At 36.6% G+C, this 16,253-nt stretch overlaps 1 protein-coding gene across 2 annotated transcripts in view; it reads left to right on the plus strand.

The window, feature by feature from the left end:
* The window catches only part of LOC126203573 (alpha-tocopherol transfer protein-like), a 167,797-nt gene extending 155,683 nt beyond the window's left edge, over window positions 1-12,114 (plus strand). For both annotated transcript variants that reach the window (XM_049937899.1, XM_049937900.1), the window contains exons 5-8: window positions 198-450; window positions 552-662; window positions 9,416-9,527; window positions 11,440-12,114. In XM_049937899.1, the coding sequence (XP_049793856.1) occupies window positions 198-450; window positions 552-662; window positions 9,416-9,527; window positions 11,440-11,570 (607 nt within the window). In that variant the 3' untranslated portion in view covers window positions 11,571-12,114. The remainder of the gene's footprint in view (window positions 1-197; window positions 451-551; window positions 663-9,415; window positions 9,528-11,439) is intronic.
* The last annotated feature ends 4,139 nt before the right edge of the window (window positions 12,115-16,253 follow it).

A 16,253-nucleotide genomic window follows, 5' to 3' on the forward strand; every position in this document is an offset into this window, starting at 1 on the left:
GGGTAGGGGGGGGGGAGGGGGAAGAGAAAGAAAAATAACTTGAAAACTTAAATCAGTACAGAAAAAGTGTGAGGAAATGTGATTCATTAAAAGATATTTACTGGTATTAATTTAAAAAGTCACTAATTATGTTAATGTACCTTTAATTTCTCATCAAGAGTAATATTTATTTTATGCTTCATTCTCTCATGTTTCAGGTATGTAAATACGTTTCCTGTAAGAGACCCACATGGGTATCGGATACTGTTCCACAGTCTTCGACTCTATGAGCCCTCTAAGTACTTCTTTTCTGATTCTGTCAAACTCATATACATGACGATTGATGCTTGTAATCACCTAGATGGTGCCCTCCCTGGTTACATCATTATGTTTGACATGGTAGGAGTGAAACTTGGACATATCGCACGAGTGAACCTGTTACTACTTCACAAGTTTTTCCAGTATGTTCAGGTAAGGTAGATAAGATTTCAGAACTTGTCTGAAGTTACATATGTCATATTGCTGAATCACAAATTATTTGTCTAAGACTCAGAATTTCTCTTATATTTCAGGAAGGTCTGCCTGTCAGATTAAAAGCAATACATATTGTGAATGTGATACCAGTTATTGATAAAATAATGCTCCTTATTAAGCCCTTCATGAAGAAGGAATTATATAGCATGGTAAGTGGTTGTATAATGCTCCATTTTCTCTTTCTCAGTGATGCATTCAGATTACCTTTAACATTACCTATGGACTTATTAATTCATATTTGTAGGCTATAAATTTATATCATCACATTACTTGTATCTTCTTGGACCTACATTTATAGGTAAATTAAAACTTTTTAAATGTGAGAAGTAGATATTCAGGAAAAATTCAGTTTCTTTACATCTGTCAAAATATACCACTCAGATTTCTATAATGCCACGTGTACCTTTGTTTAAGAGATTCTCTCTCACAGTCAGATTCAGAAGAAGATAAGAAGTTGAGTTCTCTTGTTCATTCATTCACACATTATATTCTGTAAATGCTATTATGAATGAGAATTTTCGGGGCCATGGAATGCATCAAGTTACACATTACCAGGTGGAAGCAGCCACTGCAAGCTACTTGTGTAAACTATAACAATGTTCAGTTGCGCCTAATGCTACTCTGTTCACATTGATGATCATGAGATTTACTTCACATTTACCTTTATAATTATCATTACTAAGCATTTGACAGCTGTTGCTACGTGAAGACCTCGTCTTTGCTTTCCTATGCTTTATAACTTTCATCTATAGAAATCCATATTGCTCCATCATGTTTTCTAATATCATCAGTATCATCCACTCACCTACCATTAGATCATCATCATGGTGTTTCTTCATTTTTGAGAATCCAGGAAGGCATTTCCTTAATCCTTCTACTATCCATTCACAGTGATATACATCCTGCCCACTTCCACTTCACTTTAATTACCATCTTAAATCTATGGCTTAATGCAAGAACAATCGATGTCAGTTTTTCATGATTTTGTGATACATTATGTAACTGGTTAAGAAAGTAACCATGTTTTATTTATTTATTTATTTAGATCCCATAAGTCCAGTACAGTGAGACATTTACCTGAATATAGGACATGTCAGTTTATTACAATTATACAAAAGGTACACACAAAAAGACCATCTTGCAAGAGGAGATATATTGTAATGCATAAGAGAACATCAGATTTAATTAAAAGAAAAATGGAGTTAACGCAGTTGAAATATTCTTCAACCAAATAAAAGGAATTATCTATTAAATAGTGTTTGAGCTGTTGTTTAAATTTGGGAAGCTCGTGGACAAGTTTCAGTGATGGTGGGAGAGCATTGAACACCTTGCATCTCATGTAATTGACTCCTTTTTTCATAATACTAATTTTTTTTATTCATTATGGAAGTCCATCTCCCTCCTGGTATTGTGGGTATGGTATGAATCATTAGTTCTGTACAGTTGCTAATTTTTACCATTGAAACATAACAGGAGTAGATATATTGACATGCAGGTGTCAGTATTCCTAACTTTATAAAATGGTTTCTACAAGAATGTCTAGGATCGACTCCATTCATTAGCTCATTATCCTAATAACTCACTTTTTGGCAATGATTTTATTTATTTATTTATTTATTTATTTTTTGTAAAATGGCAGAGTACCCCAGAAAACTATGCCGTACAACAATAATGCATGGAAGTACCTAAAATAAGCATTTTTTGTGATGTCTTCATCACAGATAGAGGAAATAATATGAACAGCGAATGTTGATGAGTTTTTGAGAAGTTGTAAAATATGTTCAGACCATTTTAGATTCCTGTCAATATGTATACCCAGGAACTTGGAAGACTCAACTTGTAGTAACTCAATACGATTACATTTATACTTAATTGATCCTCCACTTTCTTACTTACTTGGAAATTAACAAACTGAGTCTCATTAACATTTAGCGATAACCCATTATCTTCAGACCACTTATATGCTGATTCCTCAAGATTTTGGTTGGGAGTTTTGTTGATGAGGATGGAGGTGTCACCAGCAAAAAGAGTAAAATGAGTGTTAAAGCTACTTCACAAGGGAAGATCATTGAAGAAGATGAGGAAGAGAAGGGGGACAAGTACAGAGCCCTGAAGAGCACCACAGCTAATAGAGCCCCAGCTAGATGACACAAAGTGGCCCTCAGAGTCATTCAGACAGATTTTCAGCTTTCTTCCAGTTAGGTAAGGTTTAATGTATGAGCCAGCTGAGCCACTTATAGCATAATATTTAGCCTTTGCTAAGAGGATTTTATGGTTAACTCTATCAAAGGCCTTAGAAAGGTCACAGAAAATTACAACAGGATAAAATCTATTATTAGAAGACTCTTAAGATTTGATGGCCGAAGAAGAAAATAGCTCGTTCTGTTGATACACCCTGTTGAAATCCAAACCGGCTACTGTTTAATACTTTATAATGAATGAGGTGGTCAATACGTCTTTTGTGAATCAATTTGTCAAGAATTTTAGATATGGTTGTTAAAACAGAGATGGGCTGATAGTTGGTAATGTCTGTTTATCAGATTTTTTAAAGAGAGGGTTGACAATAACATACTCTAGTCTCTCAGGAACTCTCTCACACTGTGTAGAGTAATTGAATATATGGTACAGTATTTTGCTCATTGGCTTATAGCATTCCTTAAATAATCTTGAAGATATACCATCAATACCAACAGAATTCTTGGTTTTCATCTCTCTAATTATATTCTCAATTTCATGTACTGTGACAGGAGAATTTTAAGCTGCTTTGTTTTTTTATTAATTGTTTTTTGAAGGGATAACATGACTTCACTGACAAAACACGTTTTTTTGCAGTGCTGATGCCAAAAAGTGGTTGTTAAAAATGTCAGTAACTATTTCAACATTTTCATGAATGGTATCATTTGTTTTAATTTTTACGGTGTTTTCTGCAGCAGGGATTTTATCTATTTCACTTTATATAATATATCTAAAAACAAAGATGATGTAACTTACCAAACAAAAGCATTGGTATGTTGATAGACACACAAATAAACACAAACACACACACAAAATTCAAGCTTTTGCAACCTATGGTTGCTTCATCAGGAAAGAGGGAAGGAGAGGGAAAGACGAAAGGATGTGGGTTTTAAGGGAGAGGGTAAGGAGTCATTCCAATCCTGGAAGCAGAAAGACTCACCTTAGGGGGAAAAAATTACAGGTATACACTCACGCGCACACACACACGTATCCATCCGCACATATACAGACACAAGCAGACATTTGTAAAGGCAAAGAGTTTGGGCAGAGATGTCAGTCGAGGCGGAAGTACAGAGGCAAAGATGCTGTTGAATGACAGGTGAGGTATGAGCGGCGGCAACTTGAAATTAGCGGAGGTTGAGGCCTGGTGGGTAACGGGAAGAGAGGATATACTGAAGGGCAAGTTACTATCTCCGGAGTTCTGATAGGTTTGTGTTAGTGGGAAGTATCCAGATAACACGGACGGTGTAACTCTGTGCCAAGATGTGCTGGCCGAGCACGTTTAGCCACAGGGTGATCCTCATTACCAACAAACAACTGTCTGCCTGTGGCCATTCATGTGAATGGACAGTTTGTTGCTGGTCATTCCCACATAGAAAGCTTCACAGTGTAGGCAGGTCAGTTGGTAAATCGCGTGGGTGCTTTCACACATGGCTCTGCCTTTGATCGTGTACACCTTCCGGGTTACAGGACTGGCGTAAGTGGTGGTGGGAGGGTGCATGGGACAGGTTTTACACTGGGGGTGGTTACAAGGGTAGGAGCCAGAGGGTAGGGAAGGTGGTTTGGGGATTTCATAGGGAGGAACCAAGAGGTTACGAAGGTTAGGTGGACGGAGGAAAGGCACTCTTGGTTCCTCCCTATGAAATCCCCAAACCACCTTCCCTACCCTCTGGCACCTACCCTTGTAACCACCCCCAGTGTAAAACCTGTCCCATGCACCTTCCCACCACCACCTACGCCAGTCCTGTAACCCGGAAGGTGTACACAATCAAAGGCAGAGCCACGAGTGAAAGCACCCACGCGATTTACCAACCGACCTGCCTACACTGTGAAGCTTTCTATGTGGGAATGACCAGCAACAAACTGTCCATTTGCATGAATGGACACAGGCAGACAGTGTTTGTTGGTAATGAGGATCACCCTGTGGCTACACGTGCTCGGCCAGCGCATCTTGGCACAGAGTTACACTGTCCGGGTTATCTGGATACTTCCCATTAACACCAACCTATCAGAACTCCGGAGATAGTAACTTGCCCTTCAGTATATCCTCTCTTCCCGTTACCCACCAGGCCTCAACCTCCGCTAATTTCAAGTTGCCGCCGCTCATACCTCACCTGTCATTCAACAGCATCTTTGCCTCTGTACTTCCGCCTCGACTGACATCTCTGCCCAAACTCTTTGCCTTTACAAATGTCTGCTTGTGTCTGTATATGTGCGGATGGATATTTGTGTGTGCACGCGTGAGTGTATACCTGTCCTTTTTTCCCCCTAAGGTAAGTCTTTCTGCTCCCGGGATTGGAATGACTCCTTACCCTCTCCCTTAAAACACACATCCTTTCGTCTTTCCCTCTCCTTCCCTCTTTCCTGATGAAGCAACCTTGGGTTGCGAAAGCTTGAATTTTGTGTGTGTGTTTGTGTTTATTTGTGTGTCTATCAACATACCATTGCTTTCGTTTGGTAAGTTACATCATCTTTGTTTTTAGATATATTTTTCCCACGTGGAATGTTTCCCTCTATTATATTCATTTTATATTATGTCCCATATAGTTTTAATTTTATTATTAGAGACATCAGTTCCTGATTTTATAGAAATACTCTTTGCCCTTCTTATAACTTTTTAAAGGATAGAGCAGTGTAGTTTGTAATGTTTTTCCTTTTCTAGAATATAACTGGATTTGAGTGAGGCATACAGATCCTTTTCATTCTGTAGAAGGTTTTGATGCCCAAAGTTAACCAGTTTTTACTAGAATAGGTTTCATATCTGAATCTGGCAGTCCTATTCGGAAAGGTTGCTTTGAATAGGCAGATAATTTCATTTAGAAAAGCAATATATTTGTCACTAACATTCTCAAAGAGCTCAAACTGGTCCCAATCATCTTCTTGTAGGAAATTACAGAACATATTAATAAATTTGCATTAATTTCTCTTAAAGTTGTACTGCAGGAATTATTCTTACTAAGAGAGCTAACACTTTCAATTGAAAGTAGTTGACTATCATGGTTTGAGAGCCCATTTAATATATGTTTTACAGTTGTGTTTAGATTTCTGCTTCTGTTTAAGAAGATGTTGTCAATTTCACTCATGGAATTTGCTGTGACTCCAGTGGATATGTAAGATTAACCAAACTGCATATTTAATGGGAACAACACAACATGGCTTTCAGAAATCCAATATCATATCATTGACATAGAAGTACTTCATGCGGCAATAATCAATATTTAGATTGGTGGAGGATCTTCCATGGTTCCCACAGGCAGAACAGCTAGTGTCAGTAATGAGGAAGGCAAAACTAATATAGAAGAAGAAAAGGAAGTTCATTTCAATTTAGCAAAATCTAGCTATGAGCAGGAGAAGATCCACAAAGAGAAAAGTAGGGAAATCAAAGCACATGTTTCCTATGTTTAGAAAAGTGTTTACCAACACCCCTTTTATACATTGGGACAGCTTTTTATAAATGATTGCTGTGAACTCACACTTAAACTGTGTATTCCATAGCCAACAAGGACAAATCTGTTCAGTGATATATGTGGGATGAAACTATTGTGGGCTGTGAAGGATATGAAATACCTTTTCATATTCACAAGCTATGTGTTTGAGATCAGTATGTTCAGAGAGTCCTGCAGTTGCCAGAATAGCAATATTATTTTCTCAGCCACATTAATGAATATATTTCATGAGGAAAAGCACTGTAATAGTAAGTTTGATGATATTTATCATATGTTCCTGAAATCTGGTCACACTCATATAGAGGCCGACGCCATTCATCCATTTATCAGAAAAAGATACGCATAGGAATTGTAAATTTGATCAGATTAGGCCCAATAAAGGTACTGTAGCTTGAGCAGAATGATTTTCTTAATTGCAGCGAACTTTTTCATTGATGTTATGTTAACAGAAAATGAAAAATTTTGGGAGAATCTGTTAGGCTTAAGATAAAATGGTTGAATACAAGCATCATTCATGTAGAAATGCATACTTTAAATTTTTGTTCAGTCTGCGACAGATATCCCAGATATTAAATCTAACAAAAATGGGTGAATCACGACTTGCAACCCAGACCCACAGAGTAGGACAGTTTTACCAGATCTTGTTACCAAACCATCCAGGAGACTGTGTAGAGAACTTACTGCATGAAAGTGATGATAAATAATTTTACAAGTGTTGTTTTGTTTCTCTCTACTATGGACAGATACACACAGTGACGGTTGCACAAAGGAGATGCCTGAAAATAACTCAATTTACAACATTATCTTGTTCTGTTTCTTTTTATTTATTTATTTATTTACATATCTAGTTCCATAGCACCAAACTGAGGAGCATATCTCCAAGGTGATGGAATGTGTCAGTATATTAAATTACAACATAAAAGTAATAACAGATAAAATAAAATGTTTATGAATGCAAAAAAAGTGAAACCATAAGTTTAAGTAAACACAATTTCTCTTCATATCAAAATATAGGGATCAGAGTGAAATGAAAAAAATGAACAAATTTTAGTTACACAAGTATCTGATTTTATTATATTGTCTAAAACAGAAAAAATAGGCATATTTCATAATTAATAAATATCATAAAAACAACCAATGTCAGCAAAATTATAATTAAGAAAAGTGCTAGAGAACTTGTAAATAGCACAAATATTAGTATTTATAATCATATTTAATATAATCATAATCATATTTATTAGTGCAAAATATGAAACTGCAGAATAAATATTAACAGTAATAATGGCATTGTATCTTTCCTTGAAATTACAATGCCTAATTCTCCAAGTTAGATTTTTTGACATTGGTTATTCTTGTGTTAAGCCACAGAATTATGATTTCTACTCCACTTTTTTCCCTGAAACATTTGTTTATTTTCCTGTCTGTACTAGTAATTTCAACCACCCACTGATCATTGATCAACTCTCATTGTTTGAATGGTTTCAACCTCGAAAGTCCATGTCTCAGTGCCATAAAACAAAACTGTTAACAGGTTCTTCGAGAAAATTTTGTTTTACACACAGAGAACACTCAATTTTGAACACCCTCTTCTGTGTAATGTTTTTTCCTTCTGCCTACCCAGTAGCTGTCTTCAGCTAGATACAGACTCGTCATCCAATTTTCTGACTTCATCATTAATCTGCACTATTTTCTCAATACCAAACCCCAATTTAGTCATACTGTAATCGATTTAAGCTTCCTATCAAACTTGCTCTGTATTAAGTTCCTCCATTTGTTGTTTAAAGTTACCTACCGCAAATGCAAACAGTACAATGCCATCACCAAAATCAAGGTGGTTCAGGTATGTTCCATTAACACATATTCCATCTTTATTGTGTCAGCTTAAAGCTCAGAGAACCTCCTGTTAGAGTATTTCTGGTGATATTTAATCTCCTCCCTCCTCTTTCTGTGCTAAATTTCTTGTGGGAACTGAAGCATTAAAATATGTATGAGTGTTTTTTGGTACATTTAGTTATACTTAATCAGCATCTTGTTTCTCCAAGGCAAGTACACAAATCATGGAAATCAAGCTGGTTCAGGTATTTTTCCACAATCTGTTAATATTAGACAAAATGGTGATTTATTCTTGTGACTCCATTGCATGTGTGTGAGCACATGTGTGTGTGCCCTATTAGCTCTGAAAAAGGATTTGTCTGAAAGCTTAGCATCTTGTGTGTATGCCGACAGACTACTCAGTGTCTCAACTATATGGTGAGTTGTTACCTTTACTCCTTCCATCATTTATTAACAACAGTCTTTTGTAAGAACTATTCAGTGGTTAATGTTTATGGCAGTTCATTGTCACACTGTTGTTGTTCTTCACTGCTTGCTTTTCAATATACTAACCATGAAAGTAGCACCAACTGTGAATTTTTGATACATTGTCACAGTAATTATTCTTATTGTCTTTATGACATAAACTAGTGATGACATGTGGTGCACTTATAATTCCTGAGTTAGAAATTTCTAGGATAGTTCCATTAATTTTTTCCTAATACTTGGTTTGAGAAAGTTTGATACTCAAATTGTTATGTACATGTAAAATATAATTTAAGTACATTAACACAGTTTATATTATGTAAAGTGTCCATGAAAATGTGAGTGGATCCTGCTCACTAACTTGTACTTTTATTAAAGGGTAGTAGAAAAAATCATTCAGCCTTTCCCATTATATGTATATATTTAACATAATGAAATCGGCCTATGTTTTTTATTTACATCATTATGTCTGCCATTAAACAGTTTCTGAGCCCTATCCATGTGCATGCATTTAGTTAGAAGTGTATTTGTTCTATTGTTTGTCTTTTGCCATTCATTATATGAGTGGCTATTTTTATTACATTTGTGCTTCTTCAGGAATGTTGTTTGTATAAATAGTAACAACATATTCAAGAATGGAGGGCATCATTTGTCCCACCCTTGAGTGTCACTAATAATGAGAGCTCCAAATCACAGAGTTAAGCTTTCTGCATGATTGAAGCTCAAAGTACCAAATAAGACCAAATTTCATAATATCTGTTGTGTATATCTTAAGTTACCATTTCTTTCTCCAAAAATGGCCACAATGAATATTTCTGCTTATGTCAATATCTCTCTTAGAAAATTGAAAGATATCCCCGAAATGAAAGAATGTTACTGTGCCTGGTTCTAATAACATGTTGTGTTATTGTTTCTGTTGTTAGATTCATTTTCATAAAACAACAGACAATTATGATGCACTGTATGAGCACTTACCACGAGAATGCCTTCCTTCTGATTTTGGAGGGCAACTGGCTAGCTTAAATGAGTTACAGGGTGAGTACAAAAATAATCATTACATACTACTGAGGAATAAATGGATAGAGCAGGAAGACAAAAAAGTAAAAACTGAATTATTGCAGAAATAAAGCAAGTGTCTGTAATTACTGTAAAATGATAAGAGATATCTTTTAACATTACTTGAAACACTGAACATTCAGAAAGAAAGTAAATGACAGCTCTGAGCAAATAAATTTGTATAGTTATTTTATTTGTTTCCACAAGTGATTAACATTCACAGTGACATCGTGGAAGACAGAGTAGTTCCTGTTGTACTTATAATGACTAATCTCCTTTTCGCTACTTACCCCCTCCCCTCTCTGCATCTTCTCTCCTACCCTCCATCTAAACTGCAACACTTCACTGTCTGCCACTCCCACCATACTGTCCCTCCTCCTCCGTACCCCCACCCAGTCACCACTCCCATCAAGCATTGGTGCTGCTGCTCGCAGTGTAGTTTCAGCTCTCTGAGACTGCAAATGTGTGTGCAAGTTGCGCTTGCATGAGTGTGTGTGGTGTGCATGTGTGTATGTGTGTCTACTGCTGACAAAGGCCTTAATGGCCAAAAGCTATGACTGTGTGAATCTTTTTATTGTGCCTATTGCGGCTCAGCATCTCTGCTATATGATGAGTAGCAACTTTCCTTCTCTCGTATTGCTACAAAGACTGAAAATCTGATTCACATGTAAAAGTTAAGTGTAATAGTAGTTAATGCTACTTCAGTTGTTATTAGAGTTGTTATTTGTTTTCTATAAATGATTATATAACAATTCATTTCAGTAAAAACCCAAAGAAAGGTGTTAATCCACTGATGGAGAAAAGTGATAAAGAATTATTAATTCAATTTTCATTTTTGTATTTCTTGTAGATACAAAATTATTATTAAAGATTATTATTAGAACTGTACATATCTATGGCATGTAAAAGTGAGAGTGAAGACATGTTATATTTGTGGGAAGGAGGGAGTGTAGGAAGGGAAGACATAGACAGTAACAAACTGTGACCTCCCCACACCAAAACTAAATGCTGAAACCATGCCTGTAGAACAGAGGAAGACAGAGCTAATAGAAATATTTGATTTATAAACAATATGATGACATGTTCACATACCCAAAATGCATGATTGAAAGTAATGAAATAGTAGGGAACTGATTATGGGTTGGGGGAGAAGGGGAGACACCAATTCTAGGGGCAAGATCTGAAGTGAAGTGAATGTGAAACAGAGGTGAAGATTCATGAAATGTGGATTACCATCAATAAAATTAAGCGTGGAGACCCAGATGGTAAGGCTTGTGATGCAAATATTGAAGTTGAGTGTGTTTTGTTCAGTGGCATGATCTCCCATTGACCAGTGAACTTTGATCTTGGCCGTTGTTTGAAGTCAGCCATTCATTCCAGTGGATGACTACATGATGGTCACACTCATAACTAGATTTGCAGAAGCTGCAGTGCAGTCTGTATTGATATGACTGTGTTCTGTGTGGCCCTTTCACACAGGATGTAAGATACACCAGTGGTTTGATTAGTACATGATCTGCTGGGTCTATTTATAAGACTAGTATTGCATGTGGGATGATTAGCTTTATATGTAATATGCTGAAACTTCTGAATGGTCTAATATATTTCACCAACATTGATTTTATCTATAATTGTGACAGTTTTCAACTGAACTGGCATAGGAAAGTTGAAAACTGATTTGTTAATTGATAAAAAATATTACAAAATATACAAATGGTTTATTTTTCTTTGTAGTTATTTTAATTAATTTTATGACTTTTACATTTATTTTTCAGTTCATTTTTGTATCTAATTAATTTTCATTTCCTTATCTAATTATTTTTGTAATATCCTTATGACACCATTACAGTGGTCTTATTCATTCTTAACTAATAATTTTTTTGTCTTCCAGAACAAAACATTGAGAGACTGCGGGCCCTAGTTCCATTTTTCAAAGAAGATGAAAGCTTGAGGTTAAATAAATCAAAAGCTATGGATGAACCACCAGAACCTGTTACACTGGATGCACTGGAACTGGACTGACAACAATTAGATAACTGTACATCTCTGAACTTAACATTTTATCAACAGTCATCTGTGATCTTAACTGCTATACTTAAGGGAACAAACCTGTAGGAATGTGTTGAAAATGATACTGTTTTATACTATGTGCAATTTACTTTAAGAATGATGTTGAGAAAGTGAGGAAAATGTAGAAGCAGATACCTGTCAGAAGTACTGGGGGTTCCATATTCAAATAAAAAGATCAAAGGAATATATATTGCTCCCCTGATCTACGTTTAGCAGTAAATTTTGTTGCATACTTCAGATTAATTTTTCTCAGATGATCAGCAGGGGTGGTATGATATTTTCTGGAGATTTAAGATGTTTGTTAGTTATTGCTCAAATTAAAGGATTCTGTTTGGGTTTAGGCAATCTGATAACTTTCAAAATTCTTGATACATATCATGGAACATGTTAAAGAGTTCCCAACTCTCACTACCTACACTAAAAAGAACAGTTTTTGTCTTATATAAATAACAGTGATAGTGGTAGCTATTATCGTCCAATAAAATCATGTACTGTACATTGTATCCATATTTTATGAACCAACTGCCCCGTTTTGTAATAACCATGTTGTGAAGGAGGTGCTAAAGCTAATCTTCATTGTTAACCTACCTTTAACTAGAACGTCATGAGAAGCAGATAAGAGTGTTATACTGACAACTGTTTGGCATTAGTGTATTCAGCAGCTACATTTTGTTCTACTATATGGCATAATAGAGAGGCAACTTGATGTGCATTTGTATCACAAAATGAGAATCATATCTGTTACATTACTCTTCATACCTGTCTCATGGTTACCTATACTGAACAATATTCAGCCTCCTCATATTACATAGAAAAATGAACTTGCCACATCCACCAGAAAATAGATGAAAATACTTCAGTGAAACTAAGATCTCATAAATCTGCTTAGAATAAAACCTAAGAATAAGATAACCAGTCTTTTTGTATCTGACAAAGTGCAGAGACACTTGGTCTTATTAACATCCATGATTACTTATGCAGAACTGGCTGACTTCAATCTCTCTCACACCACCTGGATCAAATTTAACAGGACATACTGTACTGTAGGAAGATGATATGATGCTCATTACCAATGGAGCCTGTTGAGCCTTACTTGCCATTGGAGTGGTGGGGTGCTAACTACCATACATACGGTAAAGGACTACCCTTAACAAAACAGTTAAATCATGTACTCCTATCCCTCATTGCAACCATTGGGCTTGAAGAATTGGACACTCACTTGTGAGATACTGAAACAGATCCTGAAGCCCTTTTCCATTACTGTAGCTGATTTTCTACTTTGTAAATGTATAAGAGTTTACAACCTTCAGTGGAATCAGTTATTCATGTAGCATCACATGCTAAACAAAATAAAATCATAATTATTCATATGGCATCCTACTCTAAACAAAATAAAACTAATTTTCTTTACATAATAATAATATGCATTTAACATTCTTAAGAAACTGACAAAAAAAACCTTTTGATGTGAATGTGTTATTGGTTGGTGTTCCTGTATGACACAGATGATAAAGTTTCCAGTTGACCATATTTGATACATTTCTAGTTGTCCATTGGAGTTGTTAAAAGACAGTCAAGCAGAAAAGTTGTATTTGCTATGTTACAGTTTACCACTACAGGTAACATGTAGGTTGACAGTGTGCCATTGAGAAAACTGCTTTTGGATTGTGATGAATAAGAGTATGATGTCAGCCTCTACAGGTTTCCTAAGGTGATAACTTGTTGAGAGCAGTTATAATTCACAGCTTTCAAAGTACACTGATGATATCTCATGGTGCCTCATGCCATCTCCTATCAATTAATGCAGTATCCTACTTTACATTATAGACACTGAAGAGTTCTGGAAACTATTGTTGTTTGATACTGGAGCTCAACAAGTGGATTATCAGCAGACTGTGGTCCCACAAGGGCAGAAAAATGAAAAAACAACAGCTCTGAAACAATGATTTACACTATTAGATTTGTATGGAACACTAGAGGTAACTATTGAATGATTCAAAGTCCATCGTGTGGACAGGTTAATAAATATAGAATGGGCATAGAAATTCTGTGTTACAACAATTGTATGCAGCTTGCCTAAGGAAAAGTGTGGTCTGAGTGTCACACTGGATTAATAAAATTTGTACAACTGTCAAGGCAGCACTGACAAACATAATTTGTGCAGTCAGTCACATTTTAGGAAGATGGTAGAAAAGCCTGTGGCAGTGTAGGTGGTCCTTTTGAAGAACTGCTCAGCATATTGGACATAAGTTGAGAGATGTGCATCATTGATGGTGTCAGTTATTTAAGAAACATACACATGCTTGTCAGTCTGATTGGTACCTGGGGTGTAAGGACAGTCATGAGGACCCTGGGGCAATACATATTGTGGGTCCCCTTGCTCCTCCAACATGCCTTCCCCCATTCTACTCCACTGCACTGCCAGCCACCTCACCCCTCACACATCTCTCTATGGAGTTTTATCTGTTATTGGTATTGACTCAGGTAAAGTTTTGGATGTAAAAATTATGTCTAAATACTGCCACCAATGTGCAACAACAAAAATGTCCAACAATGAAGACAGTGAGAAACTGTGGCAAGAAAACCATGCTGTAGCATGCTCTAAAAATTATAGTTGCTCCAAGTTGTGGCATCAAAGCTGCTGCAGTTGTAAGGATGTTCTCAGATCTGAGGACCAATATGGTGTTAGAAATACTAAATACCTTGGTGATGGGGACTCCTGTTTCTTCAAAGCTGTAACAGATAAAAAGCCATACAATACAACAATAGAAAAGTGGGAATATGTTGGCCACATCCAAAAGAGGCTGGTGGTAGGCATCATTGCTTGCCGAAAGAGAAGAAATTTGAAGTACTTGAGGATGGAAAACCACTAGGAGGAAAAGGCAGGCTTACTCTGAAAAAAATTTAGTCTCTACAGTTATTTTATTGGAGAGCTATCAGGAAAAACAGACATAATTTAGAGGCAATGAGGCAAAGCACCATCTGTGTCCAAAAGACAATTAGTGTAAGTTCAACAGCAGAAATGAGACATATTCACTATAAACACTCATTTCCAGAACCCATTCTGAATGCAATTAAGTCCACTTTCAGGTTTCTTACAAACCCTGATTTATTGAGGAAGTGTCTTTGTGGAAAGACACAAAATGCAAATGAAAGTCTCAGAAATTACTTGAGATTAGATGCCCGAAAAGGACATTCTGTGGACAAAAGGTACACAAAGTAGGTGTCTATACTGCAATTTTTTGTTATAACAACAGCAATATTGGTAGAATTGAAGTGCTGAAGAGAGTTGGCATGGATCCTGGTGTGTTTACTACGAAGGTATTTTACACCAGGGTCAAGAAAGCTAACAGATCAGTGTCTTACCTGCAAATACAGGCCAGGCAGATTTGAAGAGGAGAGAAGAGAACCCTCGAGGATGAGGAGTATCAGTACGGAGGATTTCAGTATTGAGGTAAACTTATTACCTGTCGAAGAACGACAAGAAAATTTTTGAATCTCATTTTCTGTTTTCCTTTTTTTACATTGAAACATTGACTTTGCCATTGGTGGTGAGGCTTGCGTGCCTCAGCGTTACAGATAGCCGTACCGTAGGTGCAACCACAACGGAGAGGTTTCTGTTGAGAGGCCAGACATACGTGTGGTTCCTGAAGAGGGGCAGCAGTCTTTTCAGTAGTTGCAGGGGCAACAGTCTGGATGATTGACTGATCTGGCCTTATAACACTAACCAAAACAGCCTTGCTGTGCTGGTACTATGAATGGCTGAAAGCAAGGGAAAACTACAGCTGTAATTTTTCCTGAGGGCATGCAGCTTTCCTGTATGGTTAAATGATGATGGTGTTCTCTTGGGTAAAATATTCTGGAGGTAAATTAGTCCCACATTCATATCTCTGGGCGGGGACTACTCAGGAGGACGTCATTATCAGGAGAAAGAAAACTGGCATTCTACGGATCGGAGCATGGAATATCAGATCCCTTAATCGGGCAGGTAGGTTAGAAAATTTAAAGAGGGAAATGGATAGGTTAAGTTAGATATAGAGGGAATTAGTGAAGTTCGGTGGCAGCAGGAACAAGACTTCTGGTCAGGTGAATACGGTGTTATAAATACAAAATCAAATAGGGGTAATGCTGGAGTAGGTTTAATAATAAATAAAAAAATAGGAGTGTGGGTAAGCTACTACAAACAGCATAGTGAATGCATTTTTGTGGCCAAGATAAACACGAAGCCCATGCCTACCACAGTAGTACAGGTTTATATGCCAACTAGCTCTGCAGATGATGAACAGATTGATGAAATGTATGACGATACAAAAGAAATTATTCAGATAGTGAAGGGAAATGAAAATTTAATAGTTATGGGTGACTGGAATTTGATAGAAGAAAAGGAAGAGAAGGAAACATAGTTGGTGAATATGGAATGGGGGTAAGAAATGAAAGACGAACCCACCTTGTAGAATTTTGCACAGAGCATAACTGTATCATAGCTAACACTTGGTTCAAGAATCATGAAAGAAGGTTGTATACATGGAAGAGGCCTGGAGATACTGGAAGGTTTCAGATTTAGGAACTAGGTTTTAAATTGTAAGACATTTGCAGGGGCAGATGTGGACTCTGACCACAATCTATTGGTTATGA

The sequence above is a fragment of the Schistocerca nitens genome, chromosome 9 (genome assembly GCF_023898315.1).
Source record: "Schistocerca nitens isolate TAMUIC-IGC-003100 chromosome 9, iqSchNite1.1, whole genome shotgun sequence".
Lineage (NCBI taxonomy): Eukaryota > Metazoa > Arthropoda > Insecta > Orthoptera > Acrididae > Schistocerca > Schistocerca nitens.